The sequence below is a fragment of the Poecilia reticulata genome, linkage group LG5 (assembly GCF_000633615.1).
Source record: "Poecilia reticulata strain Guanapo linkage group LG5, Guppy_female_1.0+MT, whole genome shotgun sequence".
Lineage (NCBI taxonomy): Eukaryota > Metazoa > Chordata > Actinopteri > Cyprinodontiformes > Poeciliidae > Poecilia > Poecilia reticulata.
The window spans coordinates 21,498,363-21,525,981 of NC_024335.1; the positions used below are offsets into that span (position 1 = coordinate 21,498,363).

Below are 27,619 nucleotides of genomic sequence, written 5' to 3' on the forward strand. Positions count from 1 at the left end.
TTTGACTTTGTTCTTTTGGAAGCAGTAAAAGTATAAACAGGTTTTATGATGGAAACTTATATAGAAATTTTAAAAGTATATGATTTCTGACCTAAACTGTTTTTGTTTTTTTAACTGTGCTTAGAATGACAGAAAGCGGTGTGTGGGGAATATGTTTTTGGGTTAGAGTACATACACTTTTCTTATTTTGAGAGAGCTTCATCTGGACACAGTGAGACCAATTTGAAAAGTGTCAGCATTTACTGTATCATTAATTAAGTGCCTGAAACATTTCATATTACCAAAACTAAAATAATCTATGGATAATGTTTGATCGACTATTTTCCACATATCAGATTTTGTACGTATGACTAGTTTGTGAAAACTAAACAAAATAAAAAAACGCCCCTAAAATTTATGTAAAATATGTATCTATTCATTGCATGATTCAGTGATCTTTCAGGCTGTGACTGGTTATTTACACAGCTACGGTTTAATAGGCAAGAAGTCGGAAGTTCCCTAGTTATTTCCGCTGTCATTACCCAAAGAGAAACGTCCGCCCCTTTTGAAGCTTACACACTTCCTTCATCACACACACCACAGTTCAGCCATGCACAGAGGCTGTTGCCTTTCAGGAATCTAATAAACTTTGAATCCTCGTACAAAATTCAGGACGCCTGCTGCTACCAGCGAGTGTGTTTTCTTCCCCGTGTCACCCGCTGAGACCGCAGCCATCACTCCGGCATGCTGTCACTTTTTTCTGCGGAACAAGTTTTACACGCTGGCGTAATTTGTTTCCAGTCAAGATAGTTTTGTCGCAGCGCAACGCTGTGAGTGGCGGACGGACTGAAACGGGCTGGAGCCACTGACCCGGGTTAAACAAAACGCTATAGATGAATAACAACTCGGCCAACTCCAGAACCGGAACCAGGTAAGCTAACATAGCTGCTAACATGATAACTTCTTAACATGCTAACAAACTTAGAGAACTGTGTTTTAAATGACCAGTCCGTATAGCTAGCTAATTATTATCGTAGTGTTTGGTAATAAATAAACACACATTTATTTGTGTGTGTATCTATTTATACACAGGTAAATAAATAAGTGAATCTGCTGTCACCGTAACGAACCTTCAGTGATTCGCTGTGTTGTTGCAGGTATGGGATAGGAAAGTTGCCCAAGGGCTGGGAGTGTCGAGACATCTACCTGTTTAGAAGAACAGTAAAATGACAGATTAATGTGTCAACTAAGTTAAAAAAATAAATAAATAAAGCACGCCTATTCCCATTCTTTTAAATCCAGATGAAAAAATGAAATAAAGTTTGTCTGTCTGAATGTTATTTAGTAAAGAAAACAACCCACTGTGGGATTCCTGAATGCAAAAACAATGTTTTTAACAGCACTGTTGAAACAGAGAATTAAACAGTGAGTTTCTTAAAAGTGGTTTGAATGTGCAAACAGTCTGGCACTTCCCCTTGGGGATTTTGAAGCATACCTTTATGAAATCATAAAGTTGCCAAAGGGCTGTAAATGATTTACATGCTGATTTTTGTTGTTGTTGTTGTTGTTGTTTGTAGCATATCCCAGTCTACTGAAAAGCATGTCCATTTCCAGTCATCACTTACTGTGGAAATTTCACATTCGATCTCTAGCAATGTGGATTCTGTTCTTTTCTTACTTCTTCCAGACTATTGGAAATTAATTTCCAAATTAAATGTCATGTTTAGTTTGGCAGAGCCTTGGTTAAGACAGCCGTTTGAGTGATTCATAAGAACTTCAAAGATAAACTTACAGGTTCTGAAAATGAGCCACATAAAAGAAATAAAAAACAAGGGAATAAAACTCAAGCATTTAAGTAGAAGGTGGTGAACAATGAAAAATCAGGATCTTAAATACTGAGGCAGGGTGGAAAGTGACAGAAGAGCTAGACAAACTAACTAGAGGAAATGTGGTACAGCTGCAGCAGGGAGAAATAAATCAGAAAAACTGACAGAAGAAAGTAACAAACAAAAGAAGCTGAACTCTGACGCCAAAGTTTTTGGAGCCAAAAAGAGAAAATAAAAGGCCCCAAAAGAATAAGAAAACAATAAGAACAAATTTACAAGGAGAAGAATAAACTAAGAAACTAAACATAAAGGAAGGATATACTATGGCAAGAAACAATTATAAACACAGAACATGACAGATCAGAATATGGCAAGATGTATAGAATATAAACAACCCATACGAAGAAGGATCACATACAAACCAAAACCCAAACACCGATGCAATATGACATGAAATTCAAAATGTATTTGAATTTGTAAAGATGAAAACTGGTTCCCGTTTCTCTTTAGCCTGGGTAAAATACTACTGGTTCAGAGGTAACAATGTAAAAGATAAATCGTAGTGAATCAATAAAATGTGTTTTCCTTTTTGAACTGAAAGACTCAAAACAACTTTTGAATGAGGTTCTAATTAACTGAGATGCACCTGTTCTACTTCTTTGGCCACCTTTTCCTCATATATTTCAAATTTTGATTTGTTTGTGATCTGCCATGTGTTTCTGCTGCCGCATGGCTCTTCTCTCTGCTTCCTTTAGTATGTCGGGTATAACAGGAAGCACAGCAAACTACCTGTGGTCTATGCATGACGTCCTCGGGCAGGGGGCCACTGCCAGCGTCTACAAAGCGCGCAACAAGGTAGCCGCCACCGGCAGAACCACTTCACATCAATAACACTTCCCTGCGTCATTTTAGCCACCATCTCATACAGCGTAGCCTTTGCTGTTGCATCTTCAAAAGATAAGGAAAGGCTGCGGTTTCAGTGATGTGGGCTGTCTGACGCTCTCCTGTGATGCTCTGTGCTGACGATTTTGCCGCAATGTGCGTATTTGTGCAGAGATCAGGCGAGCTGGTGGCTGTGAAAGTGTTCAACGTGCTGAGCTACAGCCGCCCCCATGATGTCCAGATGAGAGAGTTCGAGATGCTCAGGAAGCTCAACCACAGCAACATTGTGAGGCTGTTTGCTGTCGAGGAGGTAATGGAACCAGAGGAAGAGGAAACCGAAACGGAGTGACGTGTTGCAACTGAACGTGTCGCAATAAGCGATAGATCAATTGATTTGCAGGACAAATTAAATCGAGCTCGATCATTTCCATTTGTGTGATAGTTTTTCTTGGTTCTCTCTCTCTCTTTCTACCAAAGATTGGATGACAAAAGGGCTTCATCGGCCTCAACTAACCTTCTGCTTGAAGGACAGTTTTGTCTACAGACACTTCAGCATCCATTTTATCAGTTGTTTTGGGTGCTTCGTTTACTTATTTTGGATATGTAAAATGTCTTTCAGTTCCACGTTTATTCATCATTGAGAGGGTGTACTTGCATAATTATGCCGTTATTATTATATTAGTGGAAAATTATATTAAAACCACAATATTGTCAATTATCAACGTCTGGAGCAATTTATCATCCAGCAAAATTTGCCTCTGTGACAGGCCCAGTTGCAACAACTGGAATATTTCACATAGATTTTTGTTTTTTAAAGTTGCTACTTAAACTTTTCTTATGAAGGAGTGCAGCTGTCTGACTCTGTTGGTTTTCTGCCAGCTGCAAACAAAGCAGAAGGTCCTGGTGATGGAGTATTGTTCAGGAGGGAGTCTGCTCAACCTGCTCGAGGACCCAGAAAACGCCTTTGGCTTGCCTGAAGCAGAGTTCCTCACTGTCTTGCAGTGCATAGGTAGGTTTGTGGGTAGGATTTTGCTCTACGTTTTCGTGTGCCCACGTGTGACCTCCGTCTTTGTTTTGTCTGCAGTGCAGGGTATGAATCATCTGCGGGAATACGGAGTAGTGCATCGGGACATCAAGCCGGGGAACATAATGAGGCAGGTTGGAGAGGACGGCAAGTCCGTCTACAAGCTGACAGACTTCGGAGCGGCGCGAGAGCTGGAAGACGACGAGAAGTTTGTGTCCATTTATGGAACTGAGGAATATCTGGTATGATTTTAGTCTTAGCATCAAACTTAGCTGAACTGTGCAGCAGTGCTTTTTTCCTCTTTGAGAAAAGGCAGTTGAAAAATTACAGGTACTCTAATTAAAGATAGAAAAAAAACTTTAAAGTGGTGACTAAGGCAGGAGCTCTTTACATATAGCATTTTAGAAATAAAGATAAAATTCATGTAATTTTACAGATTTGAGTAAGTATTAAAAACATTGAGTTTGGACTTTTTAAAATCTTCAATTCAAGAGCAAAATCCCAATAATTTTTCTTAATAAATGCACTGGATTTTACATTGATTTATAATTAAATACCACAATTTATTTTTGATTTGCAGCATCAGACCTTGATGTAAGCAATTTACTTATTAGTATTTTAGTGTTCAACGCACACAAGCTCAAAACAAAAAAATGACTCTTTCTAAACATTTTGGACATTAGACACCTTCAAATTCAGGTTGAACTGGACCTGTGGTTCTTAGACTGACTCTGGTGCCAAAGTTCAACAATGTACTAAAACTACTAATTTTTGTAAATTTTTTCAGATAAAGGTATCAAACTTGACCAACCTCATTGCAGAATCAGCATTTTTTTGCAGAATGCGACAACTGTTATTCAACAAGTGCAAATAGTTAACAGGTTATAAAATAGAGTTTGTCCGTATGCAAAAGAATTTAATAAAATAAAGCAACAAAATGGCACTGTACCACAACCTAAATGGAAAATATAGGGCAAGCATTTTCTTCAATGTAAAAACTTAAGTCTGGAAAAGTACAAAATGTTTAGGATCCGTATAATTTCCTGACTTCTTGTGCAACCTGAATGTCATGTTCTCCGGTCTCATTCTGAAGTCACTATGTTGCATTTAGACTAAGAAAGAAATCTCAATAAAATACACAAAGGGTTTTAATTGAGTGATAAAATGCAGAATGAGATGAACTTTGAGATTAGATGAGTTGCAGCTTCTTATATCTAGGCGGCATATTTGCAGCTTCTTTTGTCAACTCTTCCCTCTGATCTCTTTGTTGCAAGCGGTATTCTGTTAAGAGTAGAATGGAAACATGTCTCGGATCTCAATATCTAAATCAGATTATACGTTTTCTGACTGAATGACCTTCTTTCAGTCAAATGAGTAAATATGCTGACATAGGTGCTCCTGACTATCTGTATTGGCAACAACAGATTAAATAACAGAGAAAATAAAGCATTGCTTATGTCATTTTCTTTTTTCTCCGTTTTCTCTCCGTATGAGCAGCACCCAGACATGTATGAACGCGCTGTGCTGCGCAAGCCTCATCAGAAATCCTACGGCGTGAGCGTAGACTTGTGGAGCATCGGCGTGACCTTGTACCACTCCGCCACAGGGAGTCTCCCTTTCACACCTTTCGAAGGACCCCGTAAAAACAAACTCACCATGTAAGCTGCGGGCTTTAACTCTCTCCTAAAAACCTGTCTGGAGTTTGAAACGCTGAAACCCTTCCCTTCCTTGTTTAACTTCCCCTTCAGGTACAAGATAACCACAGAGAAGCCCATGGGAGCGATAGCCGGCACGCAGCGGGTGGAAGGCGGTTCTATAGAGTGGAGCTACCACTTACCTTACAGCTGCCAGCTTTCACAGTAATTCCTCAGTTTATAGGAGTGTGTTAACTAGTGATATGTTTTAACCTGCGTTCACATGTTTCCTTCCGTTTGCGTCCACAACCCGTGTCTGTCTGCAGGGGTCTGAAAGCCCTTCTAGTTCCCGTCCTCGCAGGCATAATGGAGGCCGACCAAGGCAGGTGTTGGGGTTTTGACCAGTTCTTCACAGCCACTACAGACGTATTGCAGCGGCAGCCCGTTTATCTGTTCTCCCTGCAGCAGGCCATGGCTCACAGTATTTACGTCCATCACTACAACACGTACGTCTGCGCTGGTCACGATGTGGACACACACTTTGTGATCAAACTAAAAACGTACCTGTGTTTTATTGTGATTTTGAGTTATCTTATTAGAAAAATAGCTCATAGACTTTCATAGCTTTTTGGCAAGTTACTGAGTTATTTGTTTCTAAAGATTTTGTAGGGTCTAAGTCAAATTGATGAATGGGGAACTCTTAGTTTGTGAATTTGTTGGACCATTTTGTTGTGTCTCGCCTTTGTCTGACAAAGATTTACAGCTGCAGTCCTGGTGAAGTAGAAGATGAGCTTTCTGCCATTAACTGTGCTGCAGCTATGCAACTAAAACTAGTAAAATAGAGCTACCTCAGTTCTAAGGTCTTTATGTGATTTACTGCAGCTTAGAAAGTAGACTTTGAAATACTTCTGTTAGTTTCTAAATCACTAAATTGATTAGCACCAAAATACATTAAATATCTGTTGTTGGACTGCTCAGGCCTTCTGGTTCTGGGTTGCTCTGCATCTACAGAAGCAAACTTGGAGAAGCAATATTCGGTTTTTATGCTCCACTAGTCTGGATTAACCTTCCAGAAAACTGCAAAAGAGACAAAACACTGAGTTTCTTAAGGTCAAGACTAAATCCCATTTCTTTACATTTACATTTGATTAATAAAAACAAGGATGGATTCATTTTAGGCTTTATTCTAACATTTCATGAGGATAATTTTTGATGATAGCGAAATTACAATGTTTGTTGCTTTATGTTTTCATCATGTGAAGCACCTTGAATTGCCAGTTATTGAAATATATTTTGCAAATAAACTTGCCTTACTTCAGCTAACAATAACAAGAGTTGCAATATGTTTGCCTTTTGCGCTTTATAGTGTGAAATATACAAAATTTGGAAACCAGAGGGGTAAATTCTTGGCTAAGATAAACCTGAAGTGTCTCCTTTGTGCTAAGCAGAGTGTCGGTGTTCTTTGAAGAGGTGGCAGCTCAGACTGGCATCGGCATCCCGCAGCAGCAGCTCATGTACCTGGGCCATGATTTGGTCCTGGAGGGCGGCATGAAGGTGGTGAACCTTCCCTGCACTTCATCTTCCCAGCCTCTCATTCTGCTCAGCAGCACGCCGGAGACCAACGCCAGCCTGCCCTTCAGAGAGCGTAAGGCAAACAGAGACGACCTTAATGTTTTTTTGTTTTGTTTTCTTTGGCTGTCTCCCCATCTCGATAATTTAATAAAATCTGTCTGAGAGCTACACCAACAATGTGTACACAGCAAAGAAGGAAGTCACATCTAGAATACAACATGAGTCCTTAGTTATTTAGTAAAACCTAAACAATGTCATGAATCATATTTCTTTGGATTTCTGTTTTTTGTAGCGGAGACGCCTCCCTTTCCATCCAAGTTTGACGTAGCGACAGATTACAATTTCTCCAAGGTACCGTTACTCACACTATTTTCTACCAACTTCAAGTTTATTTCTGCATTGTTTAATTAGACATTTTTTTATGATGACCTGCTTGTTTCCTTCTTTTTTTTTAAGGTAATAGTGGGAATAGTTCACCAGTACAAGAGAATCGTACTGTTGCTTCACACATACAGAGAGTTGCTGCTGCAGGGATACTACAGCTACATGTGAGACCTTTTTCATGCAGAAACAGATAAATTCTCTCTCACCAGGTCATCTTATCCTTCTTACTCCTTTCTTTTTCCTCTCTGGTTTCTCAGGATGAAGTTGCGTCACGAGTGCACAGAGGCCATGCACAGCATTGCAATAATCACCATTAGACTGCAGTCCTACCTCAGCGCGCAGCACAGGATTCACAAACTGTACGTTTAGTTGCGGCTTTTAGAAGCAGTTTCTCGTAGCCACCGTGTTGTAGCTGTAATTTAATAAACCTTATAAACCAGGCATTAAAATTCAGGTCTGGATTTGTTCCCTACATTGTAAACATCTCTGGATTCTCACAGTTGGATTTCCATTACTGTCATTATAATCTCACTCTGTCTACTGCTGTTGTTTTAGAGCTTTATATTCGGCTGAAAATCAAGGCTCCGTTGATAACTCCAGTCAGAAGCTGCAGCTGGTAAGCGCCTCCAGAAAGCAACACCAGAGTTCAGTCTGACTAATGTAGGACTGCTTTTACCCCCAGGCTGATTTAGTACAGACTGGCCACTTGCAATATTTTCCCCAATTTGAATTGTACATTATCAATGCACAGTCATACCTGCTCACCGTGAGTCATGAAAATAATATGAGAACTGTGTGCTAGGCTAAATACCTGAAGGTAGTTTTGGTGGAATATTTTTTTTTAATATCTTTTGTCGAGGAGAGCTAACTGGACTCAGATTTTAACCTCTCTGCACTGGCTTTCTTAGTGTTTGTGGATAGCTTATGTTTTTGTTTTTTTAATGCCTTTAAAGCTTCTAATAATTTACTAATTTTTGTCTGATTTTCTTCTGACTTGTACCACCCCCTAATTATTTTTTTATCTTATTAATTCTTTCACACCAAGTTTTTGGTTTTAAAAATTTTTGGTTTTACCTGTTTGCAGTTTATTTCTATCTAATATCAATTGACACTTATTTTCTGTTATTCCTGTTGCTGTTATGAATTGGTCTTACTTGTTTTTGCCAATTTAATATATTTTTATTTATAACATTCTGTTAATTTATCTTAATTTTATTTGCCTTTCAGATACAAGCCTCGTGCTCATTTAAAATCTCTTTGCGTGAAAATGTTTCTGTGGGTTTATGTTTGTGGGGCATCATATGTTTTTTTTATTCCTGCATTTTCTTTGGTTGGTTCTTTGTAATGTATTTTAGAATTTGATAATTTATTAAGATCTGCATGGGATTTTTAAATTCACTATTATTCAAGTAAGTTGTTGTTTTTAGCGGAGCAGAACGTCAGTAGGAGACAGAAGATGGTCATTAATAGCTTAAATCAAATAGAACTAATTGTAAATGCAGGTATGTGAGTAATAACAGCAAACAGGTTGTTTCTTTTTGCATAACGTAACCAGAATGTGTTGCTGCTGTCGTCACAGGTTCATCAGCATCTGCCTATTTATTCTGCTGGCATCCGAGAGTTTCAGACTCAGCTGGAGCACCTGCAGATACAGCAGGCCAAGCTGGCGGAGACCCTCACTCATGATAAGGGGTATTGTGGGAGAGCTGTGTTGTTTTTTTCATTAGGATTAAATACATTTTTGTTGTTTAAATTTTTTTTTTTTGTCCCACAGCTGTCAGAAGATGCAGATGCTGCTGGAGAAGATAACAGCAATTCATCAGCAGTATCGCAAAGACAGACTCACAGGAAGTACGAAGGCTTTTATAGCTACATGTTTTTTTATTTTTTTTTTTTTATCTCAGTTTATTTTAGGTTTTACTAGATTTTTTTTAAAGCACAGATTCCCATTTTTAATTTGGGTAGAGATACAATGCTGTAAAAAAATATTACAATTTATTTTCTACTTTTTTGCTTTTTCGTCACCCATTGAATGTTACAGATCATTAAAATATCTGCATCAAAGATAACCGGAGATGATACAAAATTCAATTTTAAATGAGGCATTTTTTTAAGAGAAAAAAAAAATTACCTTGCCTCTGTGGAAAACAAGGATATAAGGAACAAAACCACTACAATATATTGACATTAAAGGATTACAGTGGCATTTCTAAATTTATGGGACTCCACCAAATCACAGTAAGAACCAATATCAGCATATAGAATATGCCTGAAAACCTTCCACAAAGTGACTAGACTAAATGACTGAAATGACTGAGAGCAAATCGACGACTCATACAGGAAGTCATAAAAAAACCAAGAACAACACACAAAACATGACAGGCCTCCCTTCCCACAGTTAAGGTCAGAGTTCATTATTCAGCAGTTAGAAAGAGACTTGGCCAAAATAGAAGTCATGAGTGACGTTTAAGATGAAAACTATTGGTGAAAGAAATTTTTAAAAAAACACACACAACTTTCTGTTTCACATTTGCCAAAGAACTACTCGATAATCCCGAAAACTTTTACGAAAGATTCTGTGCACTGAAAACACAAAGGTGGAACTTTGCTGGAAGGTCAGCGTCTGTTTAGAGTTTTTGAGAAACGTCAACAGAGTTTAGGAAAAAGAGCAGCTTACCTACAACTAAACATGGGAAACATGGGAGTTTAATATGAAGAGGATATATTTTTAATCAGTTTTTGACCTTAAGCTCAAGCTCACCTGGGTCAAACAGCAGGTCAATAATTCAGGGCAAATATGTTTTCATAGCATTGTCCCAATAAATCGATCCTGTCAGTTTTAGCCCTTGTGGATTGTTTTTAATACCTTGAATACATTTTGATGAACAACTAAAAGCAAAAACTGCCATTAATCCAAATATTGACTTTTCTGATTTATTACTTTGTTTTTTAACCAGAACTTCTGTATAACGATGAGCAAATACACAAGTTTGAGAAGTGAGTTGACTCTTTTTTTTTTTTTTTTTTTTTATGCGGCTTTATGGTTCTACCTGATTGAGGCCTCGGCGTAGGAAGCATCTGAACTTGTTCGCTGTTCTTTTCCCAGAATCCACCTGTTGTCCCACATTAAGCGGGTGAAATCTCTCTTCAGAGAGGAATGTGTGCAGAGGTATAAAGAGCTCTTGGCCTCAACAAGGACGTGGAGCAGGTCAGAGCAGCAACACGATCAAAGCCTGCTTTAAGGAGATTACAGATCTTCACATTGCTTGTCTTGTTTAACTTTTTGAAATATCTTATTTTTAAGATAACACTTGTGTTTTAATTCCTTCAGATTTTTATTTTTTTTCCCTTTATTTTTAAATAATTAGAAATTAGGAATTTATTTTAGTAAGTTCAAAAATCTTGATTATTCCCAGTTACTTAAGGGTATTTTTTATTAAAATAACATTGGAAAATTAGTTTTCTCATGCTTTTCTGTCTCAATTTTAACTGATCTGAGCCGATAGTTAAAAAATAAAACATCTCAAATACCCTTTCCTGTGAAGTCTCCCGTTTTGGCCCGGCGTGCTCCAGTAGTAGTATTTTCCCATAAATTTCCCGTCTTGGAGTCATTACCCCGCATCCAAATACAGGAACTTTTATTCTTGTATTTGTGCAAGGAGGTCTGTGTATGTAGAAATCTGTTTTAAGTTATTGCGATTAAAAAAAAATGGAGGCTAAAAGGTATTTAAAAACTTCACAGTATTTTTGGAAACTGCTTGGAGTCAGAACATCAGAAATGCAGATAAAACCTTGTCATTAAATAGGCGACTTCAGGAAACCCATTTTGTAACACGCAAGAGCACACAAAAATGTAATTCAATCATCTTTTTCCAATATGTTGATATTTGTAGATGATCCCATAAAACCAAAAGTAGGAAAATGTAGCTGTACAAAAGACACAACCTGAATCTTCATGGGAGACATCAATAAAATTATTATGATAAATTTAAATTCTTATCATGATTACTATTTGCCATGATCAATGATACTGTTGCCTATTCCTAGAATAAATGCATTTCGCAGAACTTACCAAAACACAGAAATTATGAAAAAAGCTAACAGAGTCTCTCTTAAATGTCTTCACAAATTGAAGTGCAAAACTCAAAACTGGCAGGAAATGTATTCAAAGGAATATTTTGGGAAAATAAAACTGTCTTAAAATAACATATTAGGGAAATTTTATGTATTTAATGAGAGTTTCAAGGAGTTCTTCAAACAAATATTTAACTTCATAATGTTACTGTAGTAGAGACACTGGAATAAGCTTTATTGGCAACTTTTCTGGGTTAATTATCTCTCAACTTCAGAAAAACAGATTCAAGTAGGTTTAGTTTCTTTTTGGGATCCAGTCCCACCTCTGTATTGATGGTGGTCGTAATGCATTACAGTAGCCGTGAGTTATACGTTTCTGCTTTCACTTATATTTGCAGCATTTTGCTGAACATGCAGACTCGACTGCAGGACTTCACTTCTTTCTCTGCTGGCTTACTGGGAGACTTGGATGTTAGCGAGCAGCAGCAGAGTAAAGTAAACATGAGTTTTTATGACTTTCAGAGTTTTTGTTCTATTAGAAGCTCAGCCTTCTCTCTTTGGGAAGGTCAAACCTTTCTCTGTATTTATGAACATGTGCTCTTGTACTTTAGATTCTTTATTTATTTTTTTTTATAAAATAAAAAAAAGTCTCTGAAGATGTTTCGTCTCGTGTGTTTCTTCCACAGGCCATGGACAGAATCCTTAGCTCTTCTCAGTTTGGTAGAGCTGAACAGCAGCCTGAAGTCACACCCAGGGACAAATCTCAGATGGTCTTCAGGTGGGTTTAAGTTTAAACCTGTTGTAATTTGTTGGTTTTGTCTCAAGGACCTGTTGAATTTGGATAAAATCGTAATTGTGGAACTTACCTTGAACATGGATATATGCTCCCCTGTACAGTTTTAGATGCCAAAAACAATCATGACAGTCCTGGTTGCCAAATAATAATAATAAAAAATATATGGAGACAGCTGAACAACATGACAACAAATGTTGCTTAAGGCTGGAAATTTAGAGAGGAAAAAGAAAATAAACAACTTCAAATGCAAAGAGCAGAGACAGGAACACATGGAACATTTTAAATGTATTTTATTATCAAATTTATAAACATGGCAAGAATAAGCCTTATATGAAAGACGATTACAAAGTTTAGTGAGTTTGTTGGCAATCAAACTAAAACCCAATCCTTCATAACTGGGAAACACTGTAATCTGTCATTTTTTTGTAAAGGCTGTGCTTTGTGACGTCACTATTAGGACTGAGTGAAAATGTTTTAGGCATTCTGTTCATAAAGCACTAAAAATACAACAAAAAACATTTTAAAAATATTCATCCTTCTCTTAACTATAAGTGAACAGCAAACTCATCGGTGTGTTATTGTTAGAAAATTTAGAAACAAATTAAATCCGGTGCTACATATTCGTTTACTGCCTGAATTTGTTTACTTTCTTAAAAATACATTTAAGTAAATTTGTGTTCTTGCTGTCAAAAATATTAAGAACATAGCAGTAATTTCAGTGTAACAAATAATTGTAAATCTCCGTTTATTATGCGTCGTTTAGCATAACCCCAGCCACTAGATGGCAGCAGAGTGTTTCTAATCTGATCTGTGGTATGTGTTGAATCTTAGTAATGTGCCATCTTGTTAGTGTGGCGGTTTGAGGTGAACTTGCAGCAAAAGAGCTTAATAACTTGAATACCCATTCAAGTTATTAAGCTGTGTAGCTGCAGATGCAAACTCTCACAGTTGCCTGATTTCATGTGTTGCCTTGTTGCAGGATGCATCATCTGAGGGACGAAATGGAGCTTCTGGTCAGAGAACTACAGTGTAACAACAGCATCATAGAGAGGTGAGTTGTGTAAACAGCTTTAATTCTTTAAGCTCTTCCTCAGTTTGATGATATTTCTTGGATCTCACAGCCTCGGCGGAGTGAATTCTTCAGCTGCTCTGGAGGCCGGTCCGACCAGACCGTCCACACTGTGACATTGATGTGCAATCTTTTGGAATTTTTTACCTCTCAAATCCACATGCAGCTTCTCCTGCAATCACTGTCACTGATGAACTGCGTGGTGGAGCTCCGATCTATGGATGGCTGTCATCAATATAAAAGGAAGCAGTCAGAGACGTTCAGTAGAATGTGAATCTCAATTTAAGATGGAGCACGAGGCTCAGATGAATGTTTTTAGGCGTTGTGTTTGTGCGAGTGTGTGTTTGCTGCCTGAGTAAAGCAGTTCAATGCAAACCTCATTGATGCCTTTTGTGTTATTGTATTTTTAATAGGCTGCCGTAGCGATAGACTGTGGGCATGAAACAAAACAAATGCTCTGTCAGCAGCTGGAGTGTTTTATTGGTTGCATTTCCTGTTTTCCCTTCTGCCAGAGAAGCTCTCGAGAATCCAAACATTCTGCCTGCGAGTGCATTTACATCAATTCTGGTATTCTAGAGTTTATGATAAAAGGCACCGATTTAATCCATGACATTATTTTTTCCATGTCTTTGTTTTCATAATTGTATTTAGTAAATCCTGATTTGTGATCATCAGTGTGCAGTATTGATTTTTTTTTTTTTACCGTTTTATAAGTGGTTTGACATTTAAAGTGATTAGTTTTCATAGGAAATGCATTATTCTGGAAGAGGAAGTCCGTCGCTTACAGTAAATCAACCAGGAAGTAGAAATTAGATGGATACAGCGACTGCTTGGTCATCTCTTAAAATCCTAATTGAAGCCTGATTAAAATTTGGGGTTTTGTATGAAATTGACAAGTTTTAATTGTTCTAATTGAATAGCTCCAGGTAATGTTAATGCAATGATTGTGAAAACAAATCTCAATATAAACTGTCTGAGTGAATCACAGTATTCATGGCAACGTTGATGGCCTATTAAAAACATTTTCATGCCCCATTACAAAAATAATGCTTAGTACACTTTACTGGGATTTTGTGTGATTCACCACTAAAGTAAAACGGGATTCAGAAAAAAAGCATACCATAGATCTGCTCTTATAGTAATAAAGATTACTATATTCGAATATACAATATTTTAAAATATTGTATATTCGCTCCATTTTGGTCTGGACATGTTTAAGGGGTGTCAATACTTTCATCAGGACTGTATCTGAAGTAATGTTCCTGTTTGTGTTTTTTTTTTTTGTTACCATGTGATTTCCCTGAAAAGAGAGTAAACATGGTCAGGGGAAACTCTACAATGACCCTGCTGTGTCACCTCACTGACAGTACATTAGGGTAACATTAAATAATCACAGTAGCTGTAATCAACACTGCAGGGGAAATCCAGGGCATTGTTGTTTGTGGTTGAAAAAGGGTTTTCTCAAAGAAAGGGTTTTCTCAAAGGAAAGGTTTTTATAAGGTCAAATGAACTTGATCCTTTCGCACATGCAAAATTTATTCCCACGTTTACTTTTTTTTTTTTTTAATTCCTTGAGATTGAACACCAGATGTACGTTTCTCCATTGTCAAACACGGCCTTCATAAGATCAAATAAATTGTAAGTTTAGCATAATTTCAAAGTTATTACACCTTGGATTACAGGAAATGTAATGTTTTCTCACTGTGTGTGAGTGGGCGTGTTTGAGAAAGCCCTCGTAGTTTCAGTTTAGTTTGAGAGGGGGAAGAAGCGGGGGTAAATTCAGATGCCTCTGTGGGTTTTTAGCCGCTCATATGACGCGCTTTTGGCACAGTGGAAAGTTTGATGTCCTTTTCTAGCCCACACTAACAAGTGAGACATTGTGTTGTTTTTCATTCTGTTGAACATCTTTCAGTAAATACAGACGGCAATCCTGCTCCAGAGGTGTGTGTGTGTGTGTGTGTGTGCTCCAAAGTACACTGCTCAAAAAAATAAAGGGAACATTTAAACACTTAAGTGTTCCCTTTATTTTTTTGAGCTGTATATTTATAAGACAGGATGTCTTGCTGAAATACTGAGGTCTATCTGTCTGCCCTTTTGTTGTGGTAGAATTTGTTAAAGATATAATTCATTAGTGTTTTTCTTATTGACATTGTTTGTGGATATTAAAAGCACAGAAACGTTCAATTTCAGTTGCAGTCATAAAACACAAAGTATGAAAAACGCACAATTTGACTAGAATAACCCTGAAGCCATTAACTGTTAAAAATCTGTTTGGATTCCAGTTTGAATTTTTTCCATCTGATTGGTTTCCATACACACAATATTAACCACTCTTGAATCTATTAATTTTTTCTTCAGCTTGTAGTGTATTATGTGTTTTTCCAGTAAAGTTTTTCATTCTGAGTTCATTCTGCTTCATTTTAACCTAGCATATCATTACATTCTTAGAGCATGGTATTTTCTTTCCTACTTCTCCCCTCAGATGTTATGCTGGGTCTGCTCCGATTGGGTTTTCTGGCAGGACTGGGCTCATAATTTGGGTTTGATCATTCATGGTGGCAGCATCCGAACCAAGTTGACTCAGCCAGTTTGGCAGAAAAAGATTGCTGAAGATTCTTTGTTCATGAAACCTGACCATTATTATACATGTTTATTTGTTGTTGTGCATGTGGACCATGAGTCTTTTGAATAAATCAATCATATATAGAGTCAGATTTTCTATAATTAAAAATCTTTCCAAGCGCCTCTCTTGTGTTAGGTAAATTAGAATTACCCAAATAATTTCTGTCTGATAAATTCCACAAAAGTTAGCGAAGACATTTTTTTTTTTTTTTAGATATTTTTGTAGCTTTCCTCTAAAGTTAAAAAAGATAAAGTGTTAACTCGGGGAGGAGGATAACTTCTACTTTCAGCATTAGGAAGTAATTAAGCATTTCTGCTTGTTTTTGTCTGTGGGAGAAAAAAAAAGAGGCAAAAACACAAACCAAATCGTCTAGTCGAACTGATTTCTCTGAAAGTTTCGCGCTCTCTAGTGAAAACCTCAGCGTGAACCCGTGTGAGCGAGAGCGCGCTCGCGACGCTCCGAACTGGGGCGCGCGCCCGGCATTTAATGCTCCTGATTCCCTCGCGTCACCACAACAGATTTGTCACTGGCTGCAGCTGAGTTTACATTCAGCGCACGGACCGAAAACACTCAGCTGCCAAACACACAATCATTACGGGGAGCGCAGCGTAATGGCGTCTGTGAGCGTGGTGGGGCAGCAGCCCGGTCCACACAGACTGGACTCGGAACCGCCGATACTGCTCTTCAAACTGTCCGGCACCAAGAAGAAAATCACGCTGCCGAGGAGGTCGTCCTGGGAGAAGATGATGCTCGCCAGGAGCGGCGCGGAGAGCGGCTCGGACGCTGCTGAAGAGGAGTTGCGAACTCATCCTTTACGGCGTCCAGGACCAGCTGGAGGGACGATGCCCGCGGGAGGTTGCGGTGCCTCAGCCGGCCTCCAAGCGCCACGTAGCCCCACGCAGAACGGACAAGTGGGCAGCTGCGGCGGCGTTGCCCGAGGGATGGCCGGGCACATCACCAATGGCTACATGAGGTGTGACCCAAACCAAAACACGAGTTGTCGCAGGGGGGGATCGCTGAAGGAGCCCGGAGTCTGCGCCATGCCAAGCGGCGCGACTAACAGACCGAGGAGAGCACACCGACACCGGGACGCGTCGCACGGGAGACGGGGCTCCCGGAATGGAGACGGTCACAGCGGACAACAGAGCGATTCATCCGTGGTCTCGCCTCCCGGAGAGCGCCGCGGGCTGCCGCTGGAGCGGCTCACTCAGGGCAAGACTGGGGTGGTGAAGCTGGCCCGCACCGAGCCTCACCGCAGGGAGGCCTGGTCCATCTTCCCCCGAGAGATGGACCCCCGAGTGAGGGCAGAGAGAGGTGAAGGACACCGGTTCGAGACCAAGCCAGTGAAGCAGGACTGGTGTGACGCCTGCAGCAGGCAGATCACAGCGCAGGGACTCAAGTGTCAAAGTAAGTGAAGCCGTTTATAATAAAAACTGAAGACTGTTTTAGTTACACGTGGTTTCTAAACCTGCATTTCACTATATTGAGAAAAAAAAAATGTATCTGGTTGAGTATAGGATTATATGAGTGAAGGGCATTCAGGGCAAGATGACAAACTGATTTCTGCTGATGTTTGGCCACAGAGGCGGTCCAGATTCGCGTGGGACGCCTTGGGGAATTAGATTTAAGCTAAATGCTGATTCAAATTCTTCTATTAAACATATAACAGCGCACAGTTGTTTCTTGCTCACGCCACAACTTACTCTTGTTAGTCTCCATTTATTGTCCACAAAATACGACTCGATCAAAGACGCATGCAGGTGGCAGCACAAGTGAGTTCCAGTAAATTTGCCATTTGAATTTTGCACAGCTCTGTTTGTAGAGGAAAGATTGGATTGCGTGGCAATTTATACTTAAACCATGCTCAATACAAGTTAAGAACATCTGAGAAATGTTGCTTATATACATGACCAAACTTGGCCACTTTTTGGGCATAACAATGTCTTGTTTCCATCTGTTTTAATGTGCTATATATATATATATATATATATATATATATATAATCGTCAAAGACCAACTACAAATTTAAAGCTCTGACTTCCGCAGTCAAGGCACTTTTTGGGGCCCCCTGTTGGGCTGGGGGCAGCAGGAGGAGATTTGCTGAGCTCCAGCTTAGGTTTTGTGCCTTGGGTCAACTCTGCTTATACTCAAAAAAAAAAATGGAGCATGTCGATAAGTGTGTTGGGTATGGATTTATCCAACCACATTACGCCTCTGACTGAACCAGAATCCCTTCTGCGCAAATCCCTTTATCTTGCCCAGCCAGCTCTGCCTCCCAGTGTTCCCACTCTCACCAGATAGAAACTGGAGGACAGAGACTGGAATTCATACTGCAACAATAAAATGCTGCAAGTAAAGAGACGTTTTCTGTGGCTTCGTTTAGCTGCAGGAGAACATCAGACCTAATGACATGTTGGGGTTTAGTTCGCTGATTGTAATGGACGATCTGAAAGGTGATGGCATTTAAAAAAATTAAAAAATCACCTTCTATCTTTTAGGGGGTGGGGGATCCTATTTTCTGAAACAAAGTTGTCGTTTTTAAGAAATAAATCGAAATGCCAGAACCCCCCCACCCCCATCTGATAAATAAACACATTGATTGTAATTTAAAAACCCACTCACAAAAGGGGGAAACCCTGGTTTATTTGACTCATTTTGTAGAAAACCAGGCCACCGCTTGATCTCTACAAGGGACAAAGAAAGGTTTTAGCCAGGCTGAGTTGTCCTGGTCATGACTTTACATGTTTACAGGCAAACACGCCGCTGCTGTTTTGCCGCAAACACTTAACACCAGCAACCTTTGTGAGCTCCACGCCACCCATGTACTGTATGTGTGAACGTCTGTGTGTGTAAATGTGTGGTTGCTGAGCAAGCATTGTGTCAGCAACAATCTGTGACAGGGAGGCTGCGTCTGCACAGCGGCGTGGGATAAACCAAATAGAGGACTGATTGAAAGTGATGAAAGAAGGGAGTGGAGAAGGGAACAGATAACGAATCAGTGGGAAAATAAAAAAATAAAAAAAGAGAAGTTGAATTCTCTGAAAAAGTGTTGCTAACTTGACGGGAATGGAGAGAGACAAAGGATCTGTGAGAGGAGAAGAGAGATGCGGGGATGGAAGAAAAGAGCGCGAGTCGGTCCAGCACTGCGGAGCTGTCTGATTTAGTGTGTGTGCTATCAGCAGGAGCTCACTGAAGCAAGAGCGGAGGCTACTGGAGCATTAATCGCACGGACGGACACACAGTTTCCTTCACAGCACAAGAACTTCTTTCTTTGTGGATCAAAGAAAGTCGTTACAAATCCCTGTAGAAGTATTCACATTTCCTCAGGTTGAAACAGCGAGCTGGAGTGTATTTTATTGGCTGTTGACGACACAGACACTTTGTTTCAACACGGCCCGAGTCAAATAATGAGGCGATTTGCAGGACTCTGGATAACTTGACTGGATACTGAGGGGGGGTAAAATGTTGTGTTGGAGATAACATTGATAAATATTGTGATGACACTGTCAGTTGCCACGTACTCCCATTTTCTCTATTCCTCTCCGTCTCATCTGCGGTTGTGTCACTCGGTGGCTTTTAGCATTTTGGGCTGTGTCATTAGCGTCTGGTGTGAGCATTTTCTGTGAAGCGACTCTATCCACTTGGATAAATATCGCATTAACATGTAAAATGCAAGTTAACAACTCCTGGAATACAGTAGCCAACTATTACTGCGCTCCAACTTGCTATGTGAATATTGCACACTGATAAAGTGACAGTGAAATATTTATGATAGTTTTGTGCTGGCATAGACCATTAGGCAACAAGCAGCATTATAAAGACCAATGAACACAGCAGGCAGGTCAGTGATGGTGCGCTGTAAAAACATCTACAGCCGGATTAGAGCATAAACCAACATCCCAAGGTCTGAGCTTCTCAAACAGTGAGTTACTAGTCATTCACGCAACAAATCTCATGTCAGAGTAGCAGGAAGGCAGCGAATTCCTGCTACTCTGACAACCATATGTTCAAAGTATATGGTTGTGATCTGACAAAACATTAAAAAAAAAAAAAAACCCTCCAGGGGTGTGAGAGCTTGTGGAAGGCACAGCAGCCCAGCTTTGTTGCCAGCTGCCAGTGAACCTCTGCTCTCCTCTCTGTGACGCTATCAGAGGTGAGAGCTCTGCAGAGTCCCAAGGGCAACAATACAAAGTCTTGCCCTTTCGGGGGTATGCTCAGAAAAGAAAAGCAAACAGACGTGTCAAAATAGCAGCAGCACATATGGACATGTAATTGCCTCTCCTCTACTCCCATCAAATAACAGGGGACGGGAGACGGAGATTTGTAGCCATGAACATTATTCGGCATCTTTGTTTTGGTTGCTTTGCTCCGTTGGCACTTCTCGGATTTATCGCCTTCCCTCAGTTTGCTGCAGCCTGCTTGCAGACGAAGCCTATAGAAGCCGGTCCCACTGGGACTCCCGTGGCCTTGTTCCCCCCCAGAGGAATCTGTCCGTCTAATGTCTTCGCCCAGCCTCGTCGTCTGACTTTCATCTTTGTGGGTTTAGCTTTTTTAGTTTTTATTTTCATTCCTCGTCTTGACAGTTAGATGAGAGTGTCACGGGTGATATAGCGCTCCCACTTTAAAAACGCATGACAGGCACTGCAGAAAAAAAAAATTGCGCCATGTGTTTTAATTTGACTGTAACTGGGCAGAAAATGAAGCATAGCTCACTCAACCCCATAGGTTTAACGGTTATAATCTGCTGTTGAGTCACGAGGCAGGCAGACTTATGTTGAAGAGAAGAATTTCAGCTCTATAAACTGAACAGAACAGAACATGAGCAAACTCACAGACCCCAGCCATCAGTCAGACAGCAAACAATGCAAGAAAAAAAAAATCCCACTAGCACAGTTCAGAATTCAACCTGACACCAAGTTACTCGCAGAAACAATCCACCGTCTCACGGAAACTTAAACCGAGATACCTCGGCGCAGTGCGAGTTGACACATTATTGGCTGGCGTTCGGAAAGCAGCCAATCCAGGAGGGCCATTCATTTTTCCTGGTGCTGGTTGGCTGCGTCTCCGAAGAGCGGAAATAATTAAGGGTGTTGATATTAGCTTATGTGTAGCACTGAGGCTGTTTCCACTGTGTGTATTAATGGATATTAATTTATATTTGTCATCCGAAGTATTGAAACAGGCAGTTAGATGTGTCTGTAGAAGGTCTTTAATGTATTTGTGGATTTTAGCTATTTGCAGACAGTTGTGACCCCTACACTTTGTGAACACTAGGGGTCCACTATATTCTGATGATTTATAGTCATAAAAATACTAAAATTAGATGTAGAATTGTACTTAATTTTATATAAATTTTTTGTTCATTAAACCCCATTTCCGTCAGTTGTGTTTTTTAATCTCCATTTGGGCCACATTTTGGACTCTTGTGAAATATGAGCAGTTGCCTTTCAGCAAGAAGGTCCTTGGTTTGAATCTTGAGCTGAAACGTTTGTGCATGGAGTTCGCAGGTTGTCCTAGTTCAAGCATGGGTTCTCTCCAGATATTCCAGCTTCCACCCAAACATAAATGTAGACACTTTGCCTTGGTGTTTTTTTTTATTTTTTAAATGCATTAAAAGTCTAATGTTTAATGGTTTGCATACAGTACAACATAAATCATGTAAAAATTCATTAGTATAAAAACTCTTTATCTGGGTTATTTAAATGTCATTTAACATTAAAAGTGTGTTTCCTTGATTTAATTAGTTGATTCTTGTCATCTCGAAGATTTGAGTGGGAATGGTCTGGGAATGGCAGCCACTTTAATCCCAGCTCTGAATGTCTCCTGTCTAGCATTAAATCCCAGGAATAGAGTCGCAGGGATTACAGTCAGATGTCAGATTAATATGTGATTTAATGTTTTCAGGCTCTCATACTGCTGTGGATCCAGAGCTTTGACTCCTGGATTTGGTGATCTCCTTTGTTCGGTCTCATGCTTCTACACAGCCACATGTTAAGCAGTAGCTACTTGAAACCTGCTGGTTAACAACGGGGCTTAGCACCCAAGCAGCAGAGGAAGACATTTAATGATCAGTTACGTCTTAAAACGTGCATTAAGAGTTCGTTCGTGGATAATTAAGCATGATTATATATATTTTTCACTAACCATATTTAACAACATTCCAGACTGTAAAAGTATTTCAAGTGCTTTTTCATCATGACCACACAGTCTGTGCCTAAAAGTGTTCTTTCTAAACCATTTCATATTTTTTTCAGCTGAAAACAGCAGACAGCAAACTTTGTAAGTGATGACCAAAATTATTTCAGTTCACCATTTAAAATCTGCTGCACTAAAACAAATGCAAACTTCATATTTTTATTAATATTTCCATTATTAATAAAAATACATCCCACTGCCACCTAGACTTTTGTTCATATGAAGATGTTGATAGCTAATGTTTTTTTTTTTGTAAGGAAAATTGTATGTTTAGTGTTTTTCAATTAGGATTTTAGTGGAATCACTTCACAACCAACTTAGCCGTATTACAGTTACAGCTATTAAAACCTGTGCAGTTTGCTCTGTTTCTTTTTTTGTGGGGGGGTGGGGGGGAGGGTGTCACATAGACCCAGCTAACAAATAGAAAAACTAAATAAGATTGTATTTTTGGGCATCACGTGGAAACTCATATTGGTTTTGCATAGTATTGAGTTTAGTAGTTAGTTTTTATGCAGACAAACTGGATTTAAAGTTAAATATTGGAGTATGTTCCATTTACCTCACAAGTTGGAACTGAGATCTTGGAATGTCATCACTCAAAATTTAGCCATTTTTCCTTGCAAATTGAAAAGCCAGTGGAGCTTTGTATTTGTTGTGCACAGTGCAAATAGACAGTATGTTACAGCAACTATCAATACCTGTTATATATATCTGAGACATGTTGGAATTTGAAATGCATGAAATCTCAAACAACACTCTGAATTTAACATCACCGCATGGGAAGCTCACATACTACCGCAGATCCTTCATGGTTTTCTGCCTCATGTGTTCCCTCTCTGTGACTTTCCAGATATCTCTTCAGGGAGTTTTCAGTGTGATTTTCTTAAACCCCATCACCTCCTGATCCAACCGCTTCCTTTAGTTTGCACAGTGTGGGTCTTGAATCAAGAACCTGCTCGACTGTTTCACGCTCAGAAATCCCCACTCGAAGGGAAATATGGGCGTAGGGGAGGTGTTAAAACGGCACGTCAATCTCACGTCTAGAGAAACTGGAAGGCGACACACATTTCAGCCTGAACTTTCCATCAGAGCTAATATGTCTGGCAAAATCCGCTACCTGATTATTCTACTGTTCTACTTTTGCGTAGCCACATTTATGGTACTTTTACAGTATTCTAGTGCAAAATAAATGATTGCAAAGTGGATGGAAAGTGAAAGAAAAATCTGAAAACAAGTAATGTGCATTGATATTCAACCGCCTTTTTCTTATATAACATAAATAAAACCTAGCACAGACAATTGCCTTCAGATATCAGTCAATTATTGTTGGTGTGTATTTTCATCTCTGTATAAATCCAGCTGTTCTGTGAAGGCCTGAGCGAGCAAACAGCATCATGAAAAGGAAGGAACACAGCAGACAGGTCAGGGAGGAAGTTGTGGAGAAGTTTCAAGCACTTTTAAATAATAAAATTATATATCACCCTTTAGGAGTCTCGCAGAGATCTGTTCAATCATTTGAAAATGAAAAGATCACAGCACATCTCAAAGCCTGCTCAGAGATGGCTCTAGACCTAAACCTACTGACCCGGCAAGAGGAGCAAAACATTGCAGATGCAGCCAAGAGGCGAATGGTAAATCTGGAGGAGCTGCAGAGATCCTGTTGACAGGACGACTCTTGAAGTTCACAAATCTGGTTCTTTATGAGACAGAGGCTAGAAGAAAGCCAGTGCCAGGAGAACCCATGTTTGGAGGTCGCCACACGCCGCTTTAAAACATGATGGCGGCAGCGACATGCTGTGAGGATGTTTCTCTTAGTAGTGGCTGGAAACCAGGTCTTTTAGTAGAACCATTATTCTAAACATACAGTCAGAGCTGCATAGTGATGTTCTAAAATGACCTAGTCAAATCCTAGATCTAAATCCAACTGCAAATCTGTGGAACGTCTTGAAAATAGCTGCTTAAAGATGGTCTGCATCCAGTCTGACTGACCATTTTGCAAAAAAACAGGCTGACACTTCAGTCCCTAGGTGAGCAAAGCTGGTAGAGACTTCTATAAAGTGTTGACAGAAAAATATTTTTCTATCCATGTCAGAATTGGGCACTCCTTTGGCCTATCACATAAAATACAGAAATACAGAAATATGTGGTTGCTGCTTTACAAAATGTGTATAAGTTCAGGGGGTAAGGAGGTTTTCTTGAGATCTAGCACGTACAGAGAGCTGCCTCTGCATTGAAGAACAGTGGTGACTTTCAATGAAGCTTATTTTTAGGATGCCCTTGGCTGGATACTGTTCTGAGGACTGCAGAGCTGACTTACACCAGAGATGGCAACATAAAAATAATGCATTTCCTCCACCGGGCACACAGATTTGGACAGCTGCTCCATCGGCGCAAACACCTACTTCTGACGACCTAGCTCTTGATTATGTAATAATAACCGTGAGTCGAAGCGGTGAGCACATCGTCCTGTTTCTTCTGCTTCAGAAGTGGGACAGGAGAAGAAGAGCTCCATGTGGCTCTTCTTCTTTCCTCTTCACAGAGCATATTAATAACCGACGGAACGCGGGTCAGCTCAACCCACACGATGCGTTGGCTTTGCACAGACGAGATATTTCACTGTTGTGGTGCGAAACAGACTGGCTGACTCACTTCCCCTCAGTGAGGAGACTGAAAAGAGGGATAAGAGACGAGACAGTGTCAGTGATCGCCTCTCTGGAGTCAGAGAAATGGCTGCTGAGTAAAAATCGATCACTGACAAAGAGGAAGATATTTTTTTTGTTGGGGAAAAAAAGAGGAGAGAAAGTAGCAGAGGAGCTTCGAGAGGAGTGTTTGTATTTGGGGGCGTCTGTCTCTTTAAGCTGGCTGGTTGGTACTGCAGAGTGTGTGGGTGCTGCAGCAGACAGAGAGAGAGGATGAGGGAGCAGTGGCAACAGCAGGACGAGAGAGGAACAAGCCATCCGGCACAGATTCAGGTCTCAAGTCTCCACGCTCAGGTGTGAGGTGCACCGTTCACGAGGTGGGAGCATAGGGGACTTTGTGCGGAGAACAGGTGGAGGGGTGGCAGAGCGTGTGGAGAGGGGGGTGTTTATTCGGAGCGTGGCACCGGTGGCAGAGTGGCTCCGCTGGGATGGCAGAGGGGGGCAGCTGGTGGGCTGGCGCTGGGGCAGCCCACAGAGGGACAGGGTCAGCCGGCGACAGGACAGGAGATGCAGCGACGGCTACGCACACCGGACGGTGCCCACCGGATGGTATCAGCATGCTCCATCCATGGCACAGATAGCACCTCTCCACCCAGGGCAGGAGGAGGGGAAACGGGAGGTTGGGGAAGGGCTGGGGCGAGTCGAACCGGTGGGGAGGACGTTTCTGGGCCAGGTGTCCTTGTGTCTGGAGGAAGTCACGGGGGAATCAGAAGTGGATGCCGGTAGCGCGTGCTTCGGGCATGTGTCACGGCGGCTGGGCCGGCTGCTGAAGAGGCTGCCCAAGTCTCGCTCCTGGAGCGACAGCTTGAGGATCCTGCGAAGATCGTCGTCTAACGGATCCCTGCTTACCAACTCAGGTACGAAAACGGCAAATAAAAATCTCCTCGGGTTTGTCATGATGAGAACGGGAGTCGGTACTTTGAGGGAAGAGAAAAAGTTGATGAGTAGACAAGTTGAGCTGCGCTGGCCTCAGAGGCCGGCTGTAGGCCAAAATATTTCTGTTTTGTGTCGACCGTTCTGTCCACTATTGAACAGCCATGCCTCGAAACACCGTGTTAGCCTTTGTCTCCAAAACACTACTGACTGATCCATTCCTGTTGCTTTTTGTGTAAGAGAAGACGGCATCTACTCACCACATTCCAGAATCTAATAGATATGTCATTGGATCAATAAATATTCACTTATTTAAGAATTTTGATGAAATTGGAAATAACTGTTAATTAAATACAATTATCGATAGTTACAAAAATAGGATTTTTTTTTAAATAAATGTAAAAATTCACATTATACTATTTTCAATCTATTATGTGTTCATAATTATATAGTTTATAATTATTTCATTATTTCATCATCATACGGGGGTTAAATTGCAGGAAACCATTTTATGACCCATTTTATGTTATTTAATATAAAATGACTTTTTTTTTTTTTTTACATTTCTCATATTTATTTATTTTAAGAAAACTTTAACCAATTTAGGCATTAATTATAATACTTTGCAATTTTATTGAAGTTATCACATAAAAGGTAATTAATTTCAATATGACACTTTTGGCCTCCCATACATTTCACCCATCATGAGGGCCCGGCCCACAGACTGGTTGGAAACAACCAAGTAAAAAAGGTCAGCTGGCTGCTGCAGATGCTTTTGCACCTCCAGAAAGTCGCCATCTCATTCAGACGGATCCAAAACACACTTTCAGTTTGAGCCTCTAAAATCCCCTGTAAGTGAATTATGATATTGACTTTGTTCTGTCTGGCAGAAATTTGAGAAAAAGATGGATCCTACCATAGGCTGCGCCGTATCGATTTTTCCCCATGTTTTACCCAAATAAAGGGCTGAGCTAATGTGTTTTTTTTTTTTTGTTTTTTTTTTTAGAGGACGATGAATACATGATGTAACATTAGCCTGAAGTGCAACCGGGGTGAAAAGAGGCAGGGAGCGAATAATGGCTGGATGCTGCAGATTCATTGATTCACCCACAGACACACATCTTTAAAACAAAAGGGTGGCTTCAGCCCTTTAGTGTGTGTATGTGTGTGACCTTCTGTGTGAGTGCGATAAGACCCTGACCAAACATGACTCAGGGAGCACTTCTTCACCACCAGTCAACCTGAGTGACGTCATGCTGCAGCCTCAAAAGTCTAAGAAGCAGCTTCACCAGCGCAGGCTCACTGCAGACTGATGAGGGCTATTTATAGACGGCCTTCCCTGGAAGGAAACCCAGTTAATCCCTTTAAAGAATAAAAACCGGGACAAACTAGACACTTCACTTCTTGAATAGTTTATTCCATTAGGATTTCTGCATATTTGAGTGTTTTCAAACATTTACAAAAGATGTGGTTCAGAAAGCTTTAACATCATGTGGAGAAATTCCAAGGTTACTTTGAGCGAGAAAGTAATCCCTTTGATCTCATAAAGTGCTAACAATCAGAAGCCCGCTGACACACGCGCGCGCACACACACACACACACACACACACAGTGGTTTGTTAAATGCGAGCAGAGACATTTCTGCTGCAATCTAAATTGTGCTTTTCCAGGAAACACAGTGGTCTAGAGGTTTTCTTGGGGTTTTCAAGTTTCTTCTGTACGAGCATGCGCGGGCTTCGAGGCTAACTTTAATCGTCTTTATAATATCCTTTCACTTCCAAGCGTAAACAGTGAGTTCAAAAGGGATTTCGAGTAAAGGTATCTCATCCCTTAAGCCTAATCCCAAAGCAGTTCAGCTGCAGGTTGGGTGTCTGAAGCTTTATGACGACCAAGAACTTTAAGAGTGAAGCTCGCTGCTTTCACAGTATAAGACGAGCGCCATGTTTATTGGCACTGCAGATGCAGAGAGAACTTGGCTGTCAGGCATCA

At 40.3% G+C, this 27,619-nt stretch overlaps 2 protein-coding genes across 3 annotated transcripts in view; both read left to right on the plus strand.

The window, feature by feature from the left end:
• The first annotated feature begins 535 nt into the window (after window positions 1-535).
• Window positions 536-15,178, plus strand: ikbke (inhibitor of nuclear factor kappa B kinase subunit epsilon). 2 transcript variants are annotated; one of them, XM_008409250.2, is made up of 21 exons: window positions 536-910; window positions 2,561-2,660; window positions 2,860-2,997; window positions 3,567-3,696; window positions 3,772-3,953; window positions 5,209-5,369; window positions 5,460-5,570; window positions 5,672-5,851; window positions 6,794-6,990; window positions 7,210-7,268; window positions 7,374-7,465; window positions 7,559-7,660; window positions 7,857-7,917; window positions 8,881-8,993; window positions 9,076-9,152; window positions 10,259-10,298; window positions 10,408-10,509; window positions 11,774-11,870; window positions 12,062-12,153; window positions 13,151-13,222; window positions 13,293-15,178. In XM_008409250.2, the coding sequence occupies exons 1-21, from the start codon at window positions 873-875 to the stop codon at window positions 13,354-13,356; spliced, it is 2,208 nt and encodes a 735-aa protein (XP_008407472.1). In that variant the 5' UTR covers window positions 536-872; the 3' UTR covers window positions 13,357-15,178. The 2 variants fall into 2 exon arrangements, with proteins under 2 accessions (XP_008407472.1, XP_017160085.1); XM_017304596.1 differs by lacking the exon at window positions 2,561-2,660.
• A 1,163-nt stretch (window positions 15,179-16,341) lies between these two features.
• The window catches only part of rassf5 (Ras association domain family member 5), a 33,459-nt gene continuing 22,181 nt past the window's right edge, over window positions 16,342-27,619 (plus strand). The window contains exon 1 of the mRNA XM_008409249.2: window positions 16,342-17,270. Coding sequence (XP_008407471.1) covers window positions 16,475-17,270 — 796 coding nt within the window. The 5' untranslated portion in view covers window positions 16,342-16,474. The remainder of the gene's footprint in view (window positions 17,271-27,619) is intronic.

Excerpts from the sequence above, each read along its gene's own strand:
- ikbke (XM_008409250.2), top strand. The coding sequence starts at position 873 with ATGAATAACAACTCGGCCAACTCCAGAACCGGAACCAG. Across the intron at positions 10,299-10,407 it reads CAAATACACAAGTTTGAGAA|AATCCACCTGTTGTCCCACA; the intron begins GTGAGTTGACTC and ends TTCTTTTCCCAG. Across the intron at positions 13,223-13,292 it reads AACAACAGCATCATAGAGAG|CCTCGGCGGAGTGAATTCTT; the intron begins GTGAGTTGTGTA and ends TGGATCTCACAG.